Source organism: Hyla sarda, chromosome 13 (assembly GCF_029499605.1).
Source record: "Hyla sarda isolate aHylSar1 chromosome 13, aHylSar1.hap1, whole genome shotgun sequence".
NCBI classification, from domain to species: domain Eukaryota; kingdom Metazoa; phylum Chordata; class Amphibia; order Anura; family Hylidae; genus Hyla; species Hyla sarda.
The window spans coordinates 45,815,267-45,837,322 of NC_079201.1; the positions used below are offsets into that span (position 1 = coordinate 45,815,267).

The 22,056-nt window shown below is 41.2% G+C and overlaps 1 protein-coding gene across 1 annotated transcript in view; it reads left to right on the forward strand.

The window, feature by feature from the left end:
* Window positions 1-22,056, forward strand: part of LOC130297299 (polycystin-1-like) — a 396,912-nt gene that overhangs the window by 357,421 nt on the left and 17,435 nt on the right. The window contains exons 45-49 of the mRNA XM_056549607.1: window positions 902-997; window positions 3,195-3,363; window positions 3,445-3,732; window positions 3,824-3,958; window positions 5,075-5,344. Coding sequence (XP_056405582.1) covers window positions 902-997; window positions 3,195-3,363; window positions 3,445-3,732; window positions 3,824-3,958; window positions 5,075-5,344 — 958 coding nt within the window. The remainder of the gene's footprint in view (window positions 1-901; window positions 998-3,194; window positions 3,364-3,444; window positions 3,733-3,823; window positions 3,959-5,074; window positions 5,345-22,056) is intronic.

Consider the following 22,056-nt stretch of genomic DNA (forward strand, 5'->3'; position numbering starts at 1 on the left):
TAAATAGCTCGAGCCTGGATTTCAGGCTTGGAGCAATCAATCGCTGATCGGACGTGATGGAGGCAGGTGAGGGGACCTTCGCTCACGTTCTAGCTGATCAAGACATCACGACTTTACCGTGATAGTCCCGGTCAGCCCAACTGAGCTGCCGGGAAGCTTTCACTTTCATATTAGACACAGCGATCAACTTTGAACGCCGCGTCTAAAGGGTTAGTCGCGCACAGCACAACGATCGGTGCCGCACTCTATTAGCCCAGGGTCACGGCGTGACCCCGTGTTATAGGGGCACTCCATTGGAAAACATTTTTTTTTAATCAACTGGTGTCAGAAAGTTAACCAGATTTGCAAATTACTTCTATTAAAAAATCCTAATCCTTCCAGTATTTATCAGCTGCTGTTATGATCCACAGGAAGTTTTTTTCTTTTTGAATTTCCTTTCTGCCTGACCTCAGTGTTCTCTGCTGACATCTGTTTTAGGAACTGTCAAGAACAGAATAGGTTTTCTATGGGGATTTGCTCCTACTTTGGACAGTTCCAAAAATGGACAGAGGTGTCAGCAGAGAGCACTGTGGTCAGGCAGAAAGGAAATTCAAACGAAATTCCTGTGGATCATAACAGCAGCTGATAAGTACTGTAAGGATTGAGATTTTTTAATAGAAGTAATTTACTAAATTGGTTAACTTTCTGGCACCAGTTGATTTTTAAAAAGTTTGCCAGTGGAGAACCCTTTTAAGGGGTTAATGGTTTTTGAAAAATACCCAATTTTATTGTTTGTCTAAAATCACATTTAAATGTTGCTATTTTGATATATAAGTATGCATGTGTTTACGGTTCTAATGCTTTTCTAGATCATAACTATATATATATAATATGTTCACCAACTTTGTACGATAACTTCTAGGTGCATGGAGGAACCATGTCAGTTACTTGGCAACAAAATACAAAGTACAAAACAAATCATCCAAACCCTGAAGAATGTAAGCTGGATTGATAGAAGGTATGTTTTAATGTTGGTATTGTTGCTTGAACATTTTAGGGTTTATGCTGTTTTTGAGTTTTCCTGGATATTAGTGCTCTCCTTGACATAGTTAGGGTTTCCTAATGCTGTTCTGTTGCCTTCTTGTGTTCCACCCATATCTGTTGTTTGTCTATTTGAACAATTATGCTAACCACGACCATCAGTTCCTGTCATCTGATTGTGATACGTGTTTGTATGATTTTCTCACGTGGCTGCTGACTAGTCATCCTATTCATCCATTGTTATGGTCTAGAAAAGGTAACTGCTATAGGAGAAATCAACATTGTTATAATGACATAAAATCAATCAAGTATAATATTGAGAGTTCACTGACTATAACTCTTGTCATAATGGCACCTGTCACTGAGGGGATGTTTTAGGCAATTTTTAACAATTGATCAGTTAGTTCTTGAAGTTAGTTTTTCTCTTTTTGTCCCTGAGAAGTAACATGTTCCAATGAGTGGCCATATGTCATGTCTAACCAGGTGTAACCCTTGCTTCTCGTTTTCTGTTATTGACTCCATTGACCTAATGACCTCCAAATGATGGTTAACCCCTTAAGGACCCGGGCTTTTTCCGTTTTTTCATTTTCAATTTTTCCTCCTTAACTTTAAAAAATCATAACTCTTAAAAATTTTCACCTAAAATTATATATAATGGCTTAATTTTTGCGTCACTAATTTTACTTTGTAATGACATTAGTCATTTTACCCAAAAATCTACGGTGAAACGGGAAAAAAAATCAATGTGCGACAAAATTGATGAAAAAACACTATTTTGTAAGTTTTGGGGGCTTCTATATTAACGCAGTACATTTTCAGTCAAAAATGATACCTTATCTTTATTCTGTAGGTCCATACGGTTAAAATGATACCCTACTTGTATAGGTTTGAATTTGTATCACTTCCGAAAAAAATCATGAATACATGCAGGAAAATTTATACGTTTAAAATGGTCATCTTTTGACCCCTATAACTTTTTTATTTTTCTGTGTTCAGGGCGCTTTGAGGACTCATTTTTTGCGCCGTCATCTGAAGTTTTTATCAGTACCATTTTTGTTCTGATCAGACTTTTTGATCACTTTTTATTCACTTTTTTGTGGTATAAAAAGTGATCAAAAATGCGCTATTTTGGACTTTGGAATTTTTTTGCGCGTGCGCCATTGAACGAGCGGTTTAAAAAGTGGTATATTTTTATAAATCGGACATTTTCGCACGCGGCGATACCACATATGTTTATTTTTATTATTATTTACATAATGTTTTTTTTATTTTTGGAAATGCCGGGTGATTTAAACTTTTATTAGGGGAAGGGATAATTGAAAGGGTTAATGATTTTTTTACACTTTTCTTATGCAACATTATAGCTCCTATAGGGGGCTATAACATTGCATGTACTGATCTTTTACACTGATTGATCCATCTCCATAGGAATGGATCAATCAGTGTTTTCGGCGATTGAATACTCAAGCCTGGATCTCAGGCTTGAAGCATTCATTCGGCGATCGGACAGCACAGGAGAAGGTAAGAAGACCTCCTCCTGTGCTACAGCTGTTCGGGATGCCGCGATTATACCGCGGCGATCCCGAACAGCTCCCTGAGCTAGCCGGGCACTTTTACTTTTGTTTTTAGCCGCGCGGCTCAGCTTTGAGCGCGCGGCTAAAGGGTTAATAGCGCGCGGCACAGCGATCAGTGCCACGCGCTATTAGAGGCGGGTCCCGGCTTCACTATGACGCCGGGCCCGCCGCGATATGATGCGGGGTCACCGTGTGACCCTGCGTTATATCGCAGGACCGGGACCCATGACGTATGCATACGTCATGGGTCCTTAAGAGGTTAAACACAGAAGTAGAATGAGTCCAAATTCTGATATGTCACTATGACATAATATGAAAATATATGTACACTTTAAAGGATAAAGTTCTGGCCTCGGAAAACTGCCACTAGAGGGACCAAAATTGTTTACTGCATACAGTGTAATTATTGAGTTCAGTGTACTGTAATGTAATGTACAGTAAGCTCCTTAGCTCATTTAGGCTGCAGGCAGCCTGTTAGTTATCATTTAAATCTAATGTATGTCTCTGAATAGGAATTGAAAGTTTCTACTAAGATATTTTAAGAAATCAATCAGTGTAACATTTAAAGCCTACTTATATTATTTTTCTTACAATCCCTAGTACTCTGGAATTGGAGATAACCCAGTATCATAAGGATGCTCACCTTTACATTTCCACTATTCTCCAGCTCAATCTCTCACCTCATGGCATCATGACTTCCAGACTGACCATCCTTCCATTCCACATCCTGGATGTCAGATATGGTCTGAACTTACCCATGGTACTGGCTGTGAGTATCTCAACTTAGCTTCTAACTGATTGTTTATGTGTGAACAGTGTGATTGACCAGCCTGTTTCCATCTTCTACCAGTTATCTTTACTTCTTGCTGCCATTTGTTTCCTATACCTGGAACTAGCTGCCATAAAAGATCTCTGCACCATGAAATCATCTTACTCTCCAGATTGGACACAAGTTATTATAGGGCTGATATCTGCAGCAATTGGATTTGTGCATTTTGGCAGGATTTCGCTGACAAAGTATGTGATGGCCAAATATCATGCAAAACCTTGGGCATTTATCAACCTGTATGACGTAGCAATGCTGTCACAAATTCAAGTAGCCTTGTCTGCCTCTCTGCTGTTTCTTATTATGTTAAAGGTGAGTAGAAACTGTGATAATAGGTCACAGTCAAACTATAAAAATAGTGATACAGACATATTTTCTTTTTCTCTTTTTTTATTTTCTCAAGATTTCTAAACAATTGCGCTTTGTACGGAGATGGTCAATTTTTGGAAAGATATTTCAAAAGTTAAAGCGGGATCTATTCGGATGCGTGTTTTTTATTACCATTTTATTCCTTGCCTTCATTCATTTTGTAAGCACAGTAAGTAATATTGTTTATGATATACATGAAATGTCATACTCACATTCTGTTTTTGGACAGATGTGTATAGAGGAAAATTCTATGTCTCATGACTTCCCCCTTTATGAGCCTAGTAGAAGCATGTAAGAGAAAAACTATAGACCAGCTCCCCGCAAAGGCTGGGTTCACACCATGTTTTTGCAATACAGTTCCCAAATACATTTTCAATTTGAAAACTGTACGGAACCGTTTTGAAAACCGTATGCATTGACTCTCCATTGAAAACAGTATGCCAAAAGATGTTTAGGTTGTGTCCATTTTGCATTCTGTACGGTTATGTCATTTTTTTTTCCCGTACCCAAAATCGTAGCCTACCACGGTTTTTGGTCCGGGTGGAAAACTGTATTGAAACATATAATTTTTTTTTTTAACACGGGAGTCAATGGGAACCGTACAGAACCTTATGTGCGTACGGTTCCATATGGTTTTCACCATACGGTTTTTGACTTTGTACAGTTTTTTTCTTGGAATTTCAATCAAACAAGTAAAACTTCCTTCATAATGGAATGAAAAGTTAAAAACGTATACATTTTTTTCTTAAAAAACGGATGCAACCGAACATCATTTTTCAAACCGTGTACAGTTTTTCACCATATACAAATTAAAATTTGTACACCCATTTTGATACAGTTTAGTCAGGTTTTGAGGAATCAGGTTTTTTATTAATCAAAAACCTGATATGGGAACTGTATTGCAAAAATGAGGAGGACACTATTAGTGCAAGAAGCACCGGTAGAGCCATACCATCTGTGATTGCATGAAAAGAGAAGGTGAGGGCTTCTTGGAAGAGTCAAACTTTAATAGACATTATTAAAAAGATAAATCATAATGAAAATTAAAAGAGTGTTTTTTTTATGACCACAATTTCATTTTGATATATCTTTTTAATGAGGCCTTTTAAAATTTGAAGCTTAAAATGTCACTTCCGAGGAGCTGGATATCCTTGACCTTCTCCCTTCTTGTAGAAGCAGCTTATGATTGGACTTGACCTATGCATGCACTAAATGTTTGACATTTCCCATGTATTTCACCTACATTTATAATGTTGCTTTTGTCTTTGTCATTATCCTTATTCAGATATCCTACATGAAAGAACTTCCAGTCTTTACCCTGCAGCACGGTTTTGGACATCAGTTTGTTTTAAAGAGGTTCCCCTTCATAGGATTATGTCTTGGATTGGTTCTCTCTGTGGTGTGCAGAGGGCTTTTATGTGGTTTAGTACTTAGTGTTCATCGCAGTATACGAACTGAAAACTACTGCCAAGCGTTGGAACCTCAGGATCATGAGATGATTGATTTTCTTGTCAAAAGGTTGAAATTATTGTTAGGGGTCAGCAAAGTAAAAGAGGTAAAGTGCTTTTTTTTTTATTACTGTATATAGTTTCTATATAACCTATGAGTCTATATTCATAAATTGATCATTAAAATACTTAATGTAGACCAAGATATTTAACCCCATAAGGACCCAGCCATTTTACACCTCAGGACCGGGCCATTTTTTGCAATTCTGACCACTGTCACTTTAAACATTAATAACTCTGGAATGCTTTTAGTTATCATTCTGATTCCGAGATAGTTTTTTCGTGACATATTCTACTTTAACATAGTGGTAAAATTTTGTGGTATCTTGCATCCTTTCTTGGTGAAAAATCCCAAAATTTTATGAAAAATTTGAAAATTTTGCATTTTTCTAACTTTGAAGCTCTCTTCTTGTAAGGAAAATGGATATTCCAAATAATTTTTTTTGTTATTCACATATACAATATGTCTATTTTATGTTTGCATCATAAAATTTACGTGTTTTTACTTTTGGAAGACACCAGAGGGCTTCAAAGTTCAGCAGCATTTTTCCAATTTTTCACAAAATTTCCAAACTCACAATTTTTCATGGACCAGTTCAGGTTTGAAGTGGATTTGAAGGGTCTTCATATTAGAAGTACCCCACAAATGACCCCATTATAAAAACTGCACCCCCAAAGTATTCAAAATGACATTCAGTCCGCGTTTTAACCCTTTAGGTGTTTCACAGGAATAACAGCAAAGTGAAGGAGAAAATTCACAATCTCCATTTTTTACACTCGCATGTTCTTGTAGACCCAATTTTTGAATTTTTACAAGGGGAAAAAGGAGAAAATGTATACTTATATTTGTAGCCCAATTTCTCTCGAGTAAGCACATACCTCATATGTCTATGTAAAGTGTTTGGCGGGCGCAGTAGAGGGCTCAGAAGCAAAGGAGCGACAAGGGGATTTTGGAGAGTACGTTTTTTTTAAATGGTTTTTGGTGGGCATGTTGCATTTAGGAATCCCTTATGGTGCCAGAACAGCAAAAATCCCCCACATGGCATACCATTTTGGAAACTAGACCCCTTGAGGTACGTAACAAGGAATAAAGTGAGCCTTAATACCCCACAGGAGTTTCACGACTTTTGCATATGTAAAAAAAAAAAAAAAAAATTTCACTAAAATGTGTGTTTCCCCCCAAATTTCACATTTTTGCAAGGGTTAATAGCAGAAAATACCCCCCAAACATTGTAACCCCATCTCTTCTGAGTATGAAGGTATCCCATAAGTTGGCCTGAGGTGTACTATGGGTGAACTACAATGCTCAGAAGAGAAGGAGTCATATTTGGCTTTTTGAGAGCAAATTTTGCTCGGGGGCATGTCGCATTTAGGAAGCCCCTATGGTGCCAGGACAGCAAAAAAAAAAAACACATGGCATACCATTTTGGAAACTAGACCCCTTGTGGAACGTAACAAGAAATAAAGTGAGCCTTAATACCCCACAGGGGTTTCACGACTTTTGCATACGTAAAAAAAAAAAATAAAATCACTAAAAGGTGTGTTTCCCCCCCAAATTTCACATTTTTGCAAGGGTTAATAGCAGAAAATGCCCCCCAAAATTTGTAACCACATCTCTTCTGAGTATGGAGGTACCCCATAAGTTGACTTGAAGTGCACTATGGGCGAACTACAATGCTCAGAAGAGAAGGAGTCATATTTGGCATTTTGAGAGCAAATTTTGCTCGGGGGGCATGTCGCATTTAGGAAGCCCATATGGTGCCAGAACAGCAAAATAACCCCCAAATGGCATACCATTTTGGAAACTAGACCCCTTGAGGAACGTAAGAAGGCGTAAAGTGAGCATTTACCCCCCACTGGTGTCTGTCATATCTTTGGAACAGTGGGCTGTACAACATTTTTAATTTGCACAGCCCACTCTTCCAAAGATCTGTCAGACACCTGTGGGGTGTAAATTCTCACTGCACCCCTCATTACATTCCGTGAGGGGTGTAGTTTCCGAAATGGGGTCACATGTGGGGTTTTGGTTTTTTTGCGTTTGTCAAAACCGCTGTAACAATCAGCCACCCCTGTGCAAATCACCTCAAATGTACATGGCGCACTCTCCCTTCTGGGCCTTGTTGTGCGCCCCCAGAGCAGTTTGAGCCCACATATGGGGTATCTCCGTACTCGGGAGACATTGCGTTACAAATTTTGGGGGGCTTTTTTCCCCTTTACCTCTTGTCAAAATGAAAAGTATAGGGCAACACCAGCATGTTAGTGGAAAAAGTTTATTTTTTTCCACTAACATGCTGGTGTAGACCCCAACTTCACCTTTTCATAAGGGGTGAAAGGAGAAAAAGACCCCGAAGATTTGTTAGTCAATTTCTCCCGAGTACGGTGATACCCCATATGTGGCCCTAAACTGTTGCCTTGAAATACGACAGGGCTCCAAAGTGAGAGCGCCATGTGCATTTGAGGCCTGAATTAGGGATTTACATAGGGGTGGACATAGGGGTATTCTACGCCAGTGATTCCCAAACAGGGTGCCTCCAGCTGTTGCAAAACTCCCAGCATGCCTGGACAGTCAACGGCTGTCCGGCAATACTGGGGGTTGTTGTTTTGCAACAGCTGGAGGCTCCATTTTGGAAAGAGTGGCGTACCAGGCGTTTTTCATTTTTATTGGGGAGGGAGGAGGGCTGTGTAGGGGTATGTGTATATGTAGTGTTTTTTACTTTTTATTTTATTTTGTGTAAGTGTAGTGTTTTTAGGGTACAGTCACACGGGCCGGGGATTACAGCGAGTTTGAGCTGCCGCGCAAAATTTGCTGCATTGCAAACTTGCAGCCCGATACACACTGTAAGCCCCCTGCCCATGTGAATGTACCCTGTACATTCACAGGGGGGGGGGGGGGGGGACCACCAGCTGTTGCAAAATTACTACTCCCAGCATGCCTGAGAATGTTTGGGAGTTGTGGTTTTGCAACAGCTGGAGGCACACGGGTTGGGAAACACTGAGTTAGGAAACAATGTTTCCCAACCAGTGTGCCTCCAGCTGTTGCAAAACCACAACTCCCAAACATTCTCAGGCATGCTGGGAGTACTAGTTCGGCAACATCTTTAGAGCCAGATGTTGCCAAACTACAACTCCCAGCATGCTTGGAGTTGTAGTTTTGCAACATCTGGAGGACTACAGTTTGCAGACCACTAATACAGTGGTTCCCAATCTGTGCCCTTCCAGATGTTGCAAAACTACAACCCCCAGTATGCCAAAACTGTCCAGGCATGCTGGGAGTTGTAGTTCTGCAACATCTGAAGGGCCAGATGTTACAGCACTACAACTCCCAGCATGCCTGGACAGTAAGGGCATGCTGAGGATGTGTAGTTTTGAAACATCTGGAAGGGCACAGTGGTCCAAAAACTGTGGACCTCCAGATGTTGCAAAACTGCAACTCCCAGCATGCCCAGACGCCAAGGGCTGTCTGGGCATGCTGGGAGTTGTAGTTTACAGGGTCCTATTACAGCAATGCATGTCGCTTTACGGCGACGTGCATTGCTGTAAAGGGCCCGACCGCTGCTGAAGATATACTCACCTGTCGCCGCCGCCGCCATCTTCATCGTCTGGATCCGGGTCTTCAGGGACGAGGTAAGTACCTTGCGATTTGCGGTGATCGCCGACATGGGGGGCCTACATGGCCCCCCTCGGCGTTTGCCCTGGATGCCTGCTGAAGGATTTCAGCAGGCATCCGGTTCCGATCTCTGCCCGGCGAGCGGCAGAGACCGGAAAACGCCAGGACGTATGGGGACGTCCTGGGTCCTTAATGCCCAGGGTGCGAGGACGTCCCCGTACGTCCTGGGTCCTTAAGAGGTTAAGTAGCACAATTTGTCTGCTAGTAACAAATGCTGTTTGAAACACAGAGCTGTCTGCTGACATCACGAGCACAGTGCTCTCTGCTGACATCTCTGTCCATTTTAGGAACTGTCCAGAGTAAAAGGAAATCCCCATAGCAAACATATTCTGTTCTGGACAGTTCCTAAAATGGACAGAGATGTCAGCAGAGAGCACTGTGCTCATGATGTCAGCAGACAGATCTGTGTTTCAAAAAGAAAAGAATTTCCGCTGTAGTATTCAGCAGCTAATCAGTACAGGAAGGATTAAGATTTTTTAATAGAAGTAATTTACAAATCTGTTTAACTTTCTGGCACCAGTTGATTTAAAAAATAAATGTTTTTCACCGGCGCACCCCTTTAAGCATGTATTTAGCTCGTACTAAACATCCAAAAATGCAAGGCCCAAGCCCAGAAGCATCAGTAAGCCAAGTCATTCCTGAAAGACACAGGAGCAGTTAGGAGCAGGCATCAGCAGTACACCCGAGGGTTTCATAACCACTTACATTGAAAGATCAATGTTGACATTTCTATAAAGCATGTATTTAGCTCGTGCTAAACATCCAAAAATTTAAGGCCCAAGCCCAGAAGCATCAGTAAGCCAAGTAATTCCCGAAACACAGGAGAAGTCAGGAGCAGGCATCAACAGTACACCCGAGGGTTTCATAACCACTTACATTGAAAGATCAATGTTGAAATTTTTATTAAGCATGTATTTAGCTCATGCTAAACATCCAAAAATGTAAGGCCCAAGCACAGACGCATCAGTAAGCAAAGTAATTCCTGAAAGACACAGGAGCAGTCCGGAGCAGGCATCAGCAGTACACCCGAGGGTTTCATAACCCCTTACATTGAAAAATCAATGTTGAAATTTCTATTAAAGGGGTACTCCGGTGAAAACCTTTTTTCTTTTAAATCAACTGGTGGCAGAAAGTTAAACATATTTGTAAATGACTTCTATTAAAAAATCTTAATCCTTCCTGTACTTATTAGCTGCTGAATACTACAGAGGAAATTATTTTCTTTTTGGAATGCTCTTTGATGACATCACGATCATAGTTTTCCCTGCTGACGTTACTATAATAATAATAACGCTTTATTTAATGTTGTCCTTAGTGGGATTAGAACTCAAGTCCCCAGCACTGCAAGGCAGCAGTGCTAACCACTGAGCCACCATGCTGCCCTTAGCATACATCTGCTATGCACGGTTGCTAAAATGGACAGAGATGTCAGCAGAGAGCACTGTGCTCGTGATGTCATCAGTGTTCCAAAAAGAAAGGAATTTCCTCTGTAGCATTCAGCAGCTAATAAATACTGGAAGGATTAAGATTTTTTAATAGAAGTAATTTACAAATATGAAAAAACTATGTAGGTGTGTGCAGCTCACAACTATTACGCACCGAGGTCAGACTGGGCAAGCAACTATACCCTAATTGCCAGAAAGGGAGAACCAAAAAATACAATGTAGCCCGGACCTTCTAGGTGAGTAAAAAATGGATATACGTGGATCGTGCTTCAATAATAATTATCATTTATTATAAAATGTAGATAAGATTTCGACACTTCTCACAGGGCCCTTGTGAGAAGAACATACATATTAAAAGGCAACCTAACAATGTATTTAGGCAATAGTTATTAAAACTATAAACTTGGCATAGATTAATAAAATGAAATAGCAGAGTAAGATCTGTACCATACAAATACAAATATATTAAAGTGTTGCTCTTCTAGATATTTAGGATAGATATGTCCCTTTTAGATACAGTAGCAATCAGTCTGTAATATTAGAAATTGTTACCGGTCTGTAAATGGTAACTCAGGCGATGGGTGTTGCTCCCGCAATGGCTGAGTATGCGTGGTGTGCACAGTTCTCTGTGCGGTGCTTCCAATTGTGAGCCTGGTCCAGTAGGATCTGAGCGCGGTGGCAGTGGCTGTCGGCTAAGGCGCTGGCAGGCGCCGAAGATCGCAGTGGTGTCCGGGGACTGCTGGCGTGCGCTGGAGTTGGTATTCCTCACCGCTTTGCTAGTTGGTAGACAGGACCATATACTGGAGGGCTGGAAGTTCACCTCGTGGTGTCGGCGTCTGACGTCAGAGCCGGGATGGCTGCACCAGGATGGTTACACCGGAATGGATCTGAACTGCTGAACCGGGTAGGTAGCAGAGTAAGAGCGCTAATGATGGTACAGTTCATAAAAGGTAACTGGCCATAAAATTTAGGCACAGTTCAAGCACTACTATGCCAGTAGATAATGACTAGACGCGTTTCAGGGTTGTATAGTGTAACCCTTTCCTCAGTAGTCATGATAGTTGCCATAAATCATCAGTTGTTTTATATAGGCACAAATCCCACCCCTTAACACATTGATAGATAATAATAAAAAGCATAAATGGATTCAATGGATCGGTTCACCTAGAGAGCAGTACTAAATATAAAGTGGTGTGTGAATTCTGTTGGAAAATTGTAACGATGCGTTTTCCCAAACAAATGAATTTTTTTGTAATAAAGAGAGATAAGAGATAGCATTAAATAACAAACGGTGTATTGTAAGTAAATAGATAAATAAAGGAATACAATAAAATAAAACAAAACACAACAAAAATAAAACAAAAATGAAAATGAATTACAATAAAAATAAAAATAATGATGAATATAAATAACCATAGACATAAAATGAAGTGGAATAAAATAAAATAAAATAAGAATAGTTATAGTAATAAAAATAAAAATAAAAATAAAATAAAAATAAAAATAAAATTTAAAATAAAAATTTAATGTAAAAATAAAAAATAATAAGAATAGAAATAAAAATAAAATAAAAATAAAAATAAGAAAATAAGAAAATAAAAATAAAAATAAAAATATGAATAAGGGTAAAATAAAAATAGATATAAATAATAAAAGAATGAAATAAAACATAGTAAATGAAAATAGAAATAAAAATAAGAATGAATAAATAATTGAATAGAAAAATAAGGGTAACAAGAAATAATAATGGATAAAAAGACATCGTTGTAGATGAATTCATAGGGGATGAGGTCAGCCCATGGGACAACCCCTTAATAACCGAATAGGGGTGTTCCAATGGGCCGAGTGCATCCCCTATAAGAATCCGAAGAGTTCTAAGTTGGAGTTGAGTCCGCCAGGTTCTAATGTTGCAAATTCAAATATTTTCTTATTTTCCGCTTTGGACATTTTCAGTAAGAAGCTACCCCCTCGCCAATCTTTTTTGATTAGCTGGAGACCGGTGAAGGAGAGAGAAGACATGTCACTATTATGAACTGTAGAGAAATGTGCAGACAGTGGATGTTTCAGGTTTTTATTTTTAATATTATTAAGATGTTCGGCTATCCTCATTTTGAGGGCCCTTTTGGTGCGGCCAATATATTGCTTCTTACATCCACATTCTATAATGTATAAGACACCCTTTGAATTGCAAGTTATTAGATCTTCAATTTTCCATTTGAAGGTATTAGTTTGAGAGCAGATTTCTACTAAAAATGTCCAAAGCGGAAAGTAAGAAAATATTTGAATTTGCAACATTAGAACCTGGCGGACTCAACTTCAACTTTGAACTCTTCGGATTCTTATAGGGGATGCACTTGGCCCATTGGAACACCCCTATTCGGTTATTAAGGGGTTGTCCCATGGGCTGACCTCATCCCCTATGAATTCATCTACAACGATGTCTTTTTATCCATTATTATTATTTCTTGTTACCCTTATTTTTCTGTTCAATTATTTATTCATTTTTATTTTTATTTCCATTTTCATTTACTATGTTTTATTTCATACTTTTATTATTTATATCTATTTTTATTTTACCCTTATTCATATTTTTATTTTTATTTTTATTTTTATTTTCTTATTTTCTTATTTTAATTTTTATTTTATTTTTATTTCTATTCTTATTATTTTTTATTTTTACATAAAATTTTTATTTTTAATTTTATTTTTATTTTTATTTTTATTACTATAACTATTCTTATTTTATTTTATTTTATTCCACTTCATTTTATGTCTATGGTTATTTATATTCATCATTATTTTTATTTTTATTGTAATTCATTTTCATTTTTGTTTTATTTTTGTTGTGTTTTGTTTTATTTTATTTTATTGTATTCCTTTATTTATCTATTTACTTACAATACACCGTTTGTTATTTAATGCTATCTCTTATCTCTCTTTATTACAAAAAAATTCATTTGTTTGGGAAAACGCATCGTTACAATTTTCCAACAGAATTCACACACCACTTTATATTTAGTACTGCTCTCTAGGTGAACCGATCCATTGAATCCATTTATGCTTTTTATTATTATCTATCAATGTGTTAAGGGGTGGGATTTGTGCCTATATAAAACAACTGATGATTTATGGCAACTATCATGACTACTGAGGAAAGGGTTACACTATACAACCCTGAAACGCGTCTAGTCGTTATCTACTGGCATAGTAGTGCTTGAACTGTGCCTAAATTTTATGGCCAGTTACCTTTTATGAACTGTACCATCATTAGCGCTCTTACTCTGCTACCTACCCGGTTCAGCAGTTCAGATCCATTCCGGTGTAACCATCCTGGTGCAGCCATCCCGGCTCTGACGTCAGACGCCGGCACCACGAGGTGAACTTCCAGCCCTCCAGTATATGGTCCTGTCTACCAACTAGCAAAGCGGTGAGGAATACCAACTCCAGCGCACGCCAGCGCCAGCAGTCCCCGGACACCACTGCGATCTTCGGCGCCTGCCAGCGCCTTAGCCGACAGCGACTGCCACCGCGCTCAGATCCTACTGGACCAGGCTCACAATTGGAAGCACCGCACAGAGAACTGTGCACACCACGGATACTCAGCCATTGCGGGAGCAACACCCATCGCCTGAGTTACCATTTACAGACCGGTAACAATTTCTAATATTACAGACTGATTGCTACTGTATCTAAAAGGGACATATCTACCCTAAATATCTAGAAGAGCAACACTTTAATATATTTGTATTTGTATGGTACAGATCTTACTCTGCTATTTCATTTTATTAATCTATGCCAAGTTTATAGTTTTAATAACTATTGCCTAAATACATTGTTAGGTTGCCTTTTAATATGTATGTTCTTCTCACAAGGGCCCTGTGAGAAGTGTCGAAATCTTATCTACATTTTATAATAAATGATAATTATTATTGAAGCACGATCCACGTATATCCATTTTTTACTCACCTAGAAGGTCCGGGCTACATTGTATTTTTTAATTTACAAATATGTTTAACTTTCTCCCACCAGTTGATTTAAAAGAAAAAAGGTTTTCACCGGAGTACCCCTTTAAGCATGTATTTAGCTCGTGCTAAACATCCAAAAATGTAAGGCCCATGCCCAGAAGCATCAGTAAGCAAAGTAATTCCTGAAAGACACAGGAGCAGTCCGGAGCAGGCATCAGCAGTACCCCTGAGGGTTTCATAACCCCTTACATCAAAAGATCAATGTTGAAATTTCTATTAAGCATGTATTTAGCTCGTGCTAAACATCCAAAAATGTAAGGCCCAGAAGCATAAGTAAGCCAAGTAATTCCTGAAAGACACAGGAGCAGTCAGGAGCAGGCATGAGCAGTACACCCGAGGGTTTCATAACCACTTACATTGAAAGATTGTTACGCCAAGCACTCCGGGTCCCTGCTCCTCCCCGGAGCACTCGCGGCATCCCTCTCTCTGCAGCGCCCCGGTCAGACCCGCTGACCGGGAGCGCTGCATTGACATTGCCGGCGAGGATGCGATTTGCATAGCAGGACGCCCCCTTTCGCGAATCGCATCCCAAGTCACTCACCTGTCCCGGTCCCTGGCTGTCACGTCCTGGCGTGCGCGGCTCCGCTCCTTAGGGCGCGCGCGCGCCAGCTCTCTAAGATTTAAAGGGCCAGTGCACCAGTGATTGGTGCCTGGCCCAATCAGCCTAATTAGCTTCCACCTGCTCCCTGTCCATATTACCTCACTTCCCCTGCACTCCCTTGCCGGATCTTGTTGCCTTGTGCCAGTGAAAGCGTTTAGTGTTGTCCAAAGCCTGTGTTCCAGATCTCCTGCTATCTTTATTGACTACGAACCTTGCCGCCTGCCACGACCTTCTGCTACGTCTGACCTTGCCTCTGCCTAGTCCTTCTGTCCCACGCCTTCTCAGCAGTCAGCGAGGTTGAGCTGTTGCCGGTGGATACGACCTGGTTGCTACCGCCGCAGCAAGACCATCCCGCTTTGCGGCGGGCTCTGGTGAAAACCAGTAGCAACCCTAGAACCGGTCCACCGACACGGTCCACGCAATCCCTCGCTGACACAGAGGATCCACATCGTAATCGTAACAAAGATGAATGTTGAAATTTCTATAAAGCATGTATTTAGCTCATGCTAAACATCCAAAAATTTAAGGCCAAGTCAAGAAGCATCAATAAGCCAAGTAGTTCCTGAAACACACAGTCAGGAGCAGGCATCATCAGTACACCAGAGGGTTTCATAACCCCTTACATTGAAAGATCAATGTTAAATGTCTATTAAGCATGTATTTAGCTTGTGCGAAACATCCCAAAATTTAAGGCCCAAGCCCAGAAGCATCAGTAAGCCAAGTAATTCCTGAAAGACACAGGAGCAGTCAGAAGCAGGCCACCAGCAGTACACCAGAGGGTTTCATAACCCCTTACTTTGAATGGTCAATCTTGAAATCTCAATTGAGCATTTATGTTTGCTATTGCTACCAGAACATATTTGGAGTTAATATTCCAGTATCAGTAGCATCAGAAAACAATATATTGGCTGAATGACACAGCCTGGAGGTGGGGAAAACATAAGCAGCCCATGTAGTGTCTGAATCGTACAGCCTGAAGGTGGCTGAAGCACACAATGAGGAGACCATTGAAATACAAGAATTTTAATTCAATTATTTTAATTGAAATTGAGGATTTTGAAATGGAACTTTTAACTCCCAAGTTTTAGTGGCCTGGGCACCGGCGTGTGGGTACAAAGGACCTAATCTAACAAGGAGTCCCATGTCACATGTCAGCACAATGACAAAGACTGGAGGTGGCATCAGTAGGAGGAGACCACCTGACATTCAAAATAATAAAATTATAGATACATTCTCTGAAGAAAAGGATCCATCATTAGATGACAATATGAGTATTGTGTGTTCCAGTGACATTAGCTCATCGGAGGAATAGGAAAACATGATACAACTTAATTCTGCAACTGAAGAACCACAACAAAGAAAGAACGACTTAAAGCCTACTGGAACTGAGGAACTTCAAACTGGTAAATCTACCACTGGGGATACTGGTATTCTAACAGCCGGTGGTCAGTATCCACAGTTCCCTGTTTCTGCCAGTCCTTGGCAATATTCCTTTTACTACTGGTCTGGTATAAACATGGCAATAATGCTGGGAAAGTAACTCAAGGATAGCCACATTTTCTACAATACATAGTCAATATATGGAGACCATATAGTGGCTGAATGACACAGCTGGAGATGGCTGAAGCATGAGGAGACCATATAGTGTCTGAATGGCACAGCTTAGAGTTGGTGGCAGATGAGGAGACTATAGGGCCTCACAATCTCTCAGAATAAAAGATGAATTTTGAAATTTCCTTAGAAGATGTATGGTACCTAGTGCTACCATAACATATATAGGTAATGTCCTAGGCCCAGCAGCATCACTAAACCATGTAGTTGCTGAATGACACAGACAGGAGCAGTCAGCAGCAGGAGTGCTCAAGAGGGTTTCATAACCCCTAAGATTGAAAGATCAATGTTGAAATCTCAATTAAGCATGTATGTAAGCTAGTGCTAATATCCAAAAATGGAAGGCCCAAGCCCAGCAGCATTACTAAGCCAAGTAGTTCCTGAAACACACAGCCTGAAGCAGGCATCAGCATGAGTTTGCAAGAGGGCTTCACAACCTCTAACATTATGTTAATGTTGAAATCTGTATAGAAAATGTATGTTAGCTAGTACTAACGTCAAAAAAATTTAGGCACAGGCCCAGCAGCATCACTAAACCATATAGTTGCTGAAACATACAGCCTGGATCAGGCAGCAGCAGAAGTACACAAGAGGGCTTAATAACCCCTAACATTAAAAGGTGAATATTGAAATCTGTATAAAACATGTATGTTAGCTAGCGCTAACATCCAAAAAATTTAGGCACAGGCCCAGCAACATCAGTAAGTCAAGTAGTTCCTGAAACACACAGCCTGGATCAGGCCGCAGGATGTGTACATAAGAGGGCCTCACAACCCCTAACATTAAAATATCAATGTTGAAATCTTTATTTAGCATGTATGTTTGCTGGTGCTACCAAAAAAAATTGTAGGTAATATCCAAGACAGTCAAAGCAGCATCAGAAAACAATATATTGGCAGAATGACACAGCCTGAAGGTGGAGAAAGCATAAGGAGCCCATATAGTGTCTGAATGGCACAGCCTGGAGGTGGCTGAAAAATGAGGATACCATATAGTGGCTGAATGGCACAGCCTGGAGGTGGCATCAGGAGTCCTGAAAGTGACCCTAATGCAAGGAACTTCTGGACCAGGACCTTAATTATGTTTTGCAGTATCCATGGCAACACAAGGAGAGAGCCTGGAGGTGGTAGCATCAGCATGAGGAGACCAAAGAGCAGCACAATTATAGAGCCTGGAGGTGGCAGCATCAGCACAAGGAGACCATAGAGCAGCACAATTATAGAGCCCGGAGGTGGCAGCATCAGCATGAGGAGACCATAGAGCAGCACAATTATAGAACCTGGAGGTGGCAGCATCAGCACAAGGAGACCATAGAGCAGCACAATTATAGAGCCTGGAGGTGGCAGCATCAGCATGAGGAGACCATATGGAGGCACAATGACAGTGCCTGGAGGTGGTAGCATCAGCATGAGGAGACCATATGGTGGCACAATGATAGAGCGTGGAGGTGGTAGCATTAGCATGAGGAGACCATAGAGCAGCAGAATGAGAGAGCCTGGAGGAGGCAGCAGCAGCAGCATGAGGAGACCATGTTGCGGCACAATGACAGAGCCTAGAGGTGGTAGCAATAGCATGAGGAGACCATAGAGCAGCACAATGGCAGAGCCTGGAGGTGGCAGCATGAGGGCCATGCCAACTGAGGGTTGAGTGTGAGGAACTCACCGACTGTTGACTGGGGGTATTGGATGTTACTTGAGATGAAGTGGATGACCGAGTGAACCAATCAATCACAGCTGCTGGGTTGCTGGTCACGAAATGACTGTTAGATGACACCGGGAGCTCAGAGCTCTCACTGCGACTCTGACTGCCACACACCCCTTTCTGCTGCGACCTCTGCCTGCGCCTGATGAATTTAGGCCTTTGCCACTCCTCTGTGCACATCCTGGCAATACTCTTCCTGACATACTTATTGCGTATATGAGGGGAGTACAATACGCTTCACTACACTTAAAACAGTATTTGTCTAGAACAGCAGCAGGTGTGTACTATTGGCTGTCCTCCACAGTATCTATGCCCTTGACAGATTAACAAGTACAAAATAGTACACTACTTAGATGTAGGTATGCTGTATGCACTGATAAGGGCAGAAAAATGCGCTACAATACGCCTAAAAACTCTGTATTTTTGTAAAACACCAGCCGGTGAGTAATTTCACAGTATGTAGGCTCTTGACAGATTAACAGGTACAAAATAGTACACTACTTAGATGTAGGCAGGTGGTATGCACGTATGAGGGCAACAAAATGCGCTACGGTACACTTGAAAAGCGTATTTTCGTACAACACCATCCGGTGATTACTTTTGCCTGGACTTTCCCACTATCTAGACTTATTACAGATTTACAGATACAAAATAGTAGACTGCTTTGATGTAGGTATGTGGTATGCACGTATGAGGGCAGAAAAATGCACTACAATCCGCTGAAAAAAATTATTTTTGCACAGAAGCAGGACACAACAGTGCAGCACCACAAAAAAATTGCACTCTGTCACAGAGTATAAGGAATTGTGTGAACTGCTGGTTATTATACCGCCTACAGACTAGTATAAGCAGCAGATGATTTCTTGTGGAAAAAATACACAGAATTGCACTAAAAAATCATAATTCCTTCCTCCTGTGATACAGTTCATGAAGTTAATGCAGCTTGTTGATATGTATGAGGCAATGAAAAGCTATCTGCCCCTCTCTGATAACATGCTGAATAAAGTGACTGGGAGGTTAATGGCTGGTGTAAAAATCCTTCTCAGTGAGAACAAGCAAAGCACTGCACTGCTCTCTGTCCACAACGCTGATGTGACTAGCAGTTGGAAGTGGAACGCTGCGGTATGATCAATTCAGCATGTCTGTGTAACACACAGAGACACGCAGTCCGTCCTCTCTCTCTGCAGTGTATGGCATGAAATGAGCAGCCGCAAAATGGCTGCCGATTATATAGGGCTGTGACATCACAGGGGTGAATGAATGCTGATAGGCTGCATCCTGCATGTGATTCAGGGTTATCCCGCCTACCTCCCTTCCCGCCTTCCCAGCATCAGTACTGGAGCAGGGACATCCTATACCAGACCCCGCTTTATAGTATGGAGGCCTACGTAACCCCTCAGGGAGCTCTCGGTAGATGAGTCTCTTATCAGATTTAAGGGGAGACTCATATTCCACCAGTATATTCCCTCGAAGCGGGTTCAGTATGGCGTGAAGCTCTACAAACTTTGTGAGAGTACCTCCGGGTACACTTCCAAGTTTAGAGTATATGAGGGACGAGATTCCCGTATTGAACCCCCAGATTGTTCCCCCTCTCTGGGTGTTAGTGGGAAAATCGTTTGGGACCTTGTGCACCCATTGCTGGATAAGGGTTACCACCTTTACGTGGTCAACATTTATACCAGCATCCCTCTGTTCACATGCCTTGCCGCCAGATCCACGTCCGCTTGTGGGACTGTGCGGAAAAACCAGAGAGGCCTCCCTCTAAAATTTGCTAAGACACCTATTCCCAAGGGTGAGTCCCGTGCCCTTACCCATGAAAACCTGTTGCTGGTCAGGTATAAGGATAAGAGGGATGTCCTTATGCTGACCACAATTCATGGAAACGGCAGCTCACCTGTCCCTGTACGCAGTACCACAACAACGGTCCTCAAGCCCGATTGTATTCTGGACTACAATCGGTATATGGGGGGAGTTGATGTTTCTGATGAAGTCCTCAAGCCATACAACGCCATGCGGAAAACACGGGTGTGGTACAAAAAAGTTGTGGTCCACTTGGTACAGGTTGCCATGTACAACTCTTTTGTACTGTCCCAGTACGCTGGCAACACAGGGACATTCCTACAGTTCCAAGAAGTCCTAAAGGTCCTGATCTTTGGTGACCGGGAAAGAGCAGGCCGGACTTCCCAAGGAACTGAAATTATAGGTGCGTTATAGGGGCAGGGAGTATCACACTTCCATGGAGTACAAAATTTTCCCTTTTCATTTTAATTTTCCATAGTTTGACCCCAATGTACCAAGTCCAGAGTACAATGCAAATTTTAACCCCATATAAAAAAAAAACCTGATAAGACCTCTGGGGGTATTAATTCCTAAAATGGGTCATGGCTCACTGAGTCACTATCATCGGGGACTTTTTATGTTGCCTCAAATGCGCAGCGCTCTCTCTCCACCTGAGCGGGGTGCGCATTTGAGGCAACAGGTTAGGGACGGCCACATTCCCAGAATGATGATTAAGAGCATTGGGTTTGGGGCGGGCATCTCTTCTTTAGTTTTGGCTATGCTCTGGGTCATCATTCTGGGAACATAACCTGTTTTATTGTTTTACGTCCCACTGTACGCCATTTTAGTTATTTAGTGTTCCCCAGTTATTTACCCCATGTAATGCCCCTTGAGGGGGGGTCCCGCTGTTCTGGCTCCATAAGCAGCAATGCAAAAGCTCAAGGCCCTGACTGCGCTCCTGAGAGAACGGTGTGCACCCGTAGAGCTCATATTGTCCAGACATGAGGTAGGTCCTCACTCCAAAGAAATGTATCTACAAATTTACAGTGACATTTTCTCATTTTAACACTTGTGAAAACGAAAAATTTGGGGTAGCCCCAGCATTTTAGTTTAAAAAAAATCAAATTTTTCCTTTCACATCCCATTATAATGAACATTTATCAAACACCTGTGGGGTGTTAAGGTACACTGTTCCCCTTGTTACGTGCTTTGAGGGGTGTAGTTTCATAAATAGTATGACATGTGTTTTTTTTTTTTTTTGCTGTTATGGCACCTTAGGGGCTTCCTAAATGCGACATGCCCCCCCCCCCCCCCCCCATATCAGCAAAATTAGCAAATGTGACTCCTTCTCTTCTGAACATTGTAGTGCGCCCACAGTGCACTTGACCTCCACACATGGGGTACTTTCATACTCAGAAGAGATGGGGTTACAAATTTTGGGGGGAATTTTCTTCTATTACCCCTTGTAAAAATGTTAAATTTGGGGAGAAAAATTATTTACACATCCAAAGTCGTCAAACACCTGTGGGGTGTTAAGGCTCACTGTACCCCTTGTTATGTTCCTTGAGGGGTGTAGTTTCCAAAATAGTATGCCATGTGTTTTTTTTTTTTGTTGCTGCTCTGGCGCATAGGGGATTCCTAAATGCGACATGCCCCCACATTTCAGCAAAATTTGCAAATGTGACTCCTCTTCTGAGCATTGTAGTGCGCCCGCAGTGCACTTGACGTCCACACATGGGGAATTTCATACTCAGAAGAGAATTGGTTTCAAATTTTGGGGGACATTTTCTCCTATTACCCCTTGTAAAAATGTAAAATTTGGGGGGAAAAACAGCATTTTAGTGGAAAAAAATCATTTACACATTCAACTTTAACGAAAAGTCGTCGAACACCTGTGGGGTGTTAAGGTTCACTGTACCCCTTGTTACGT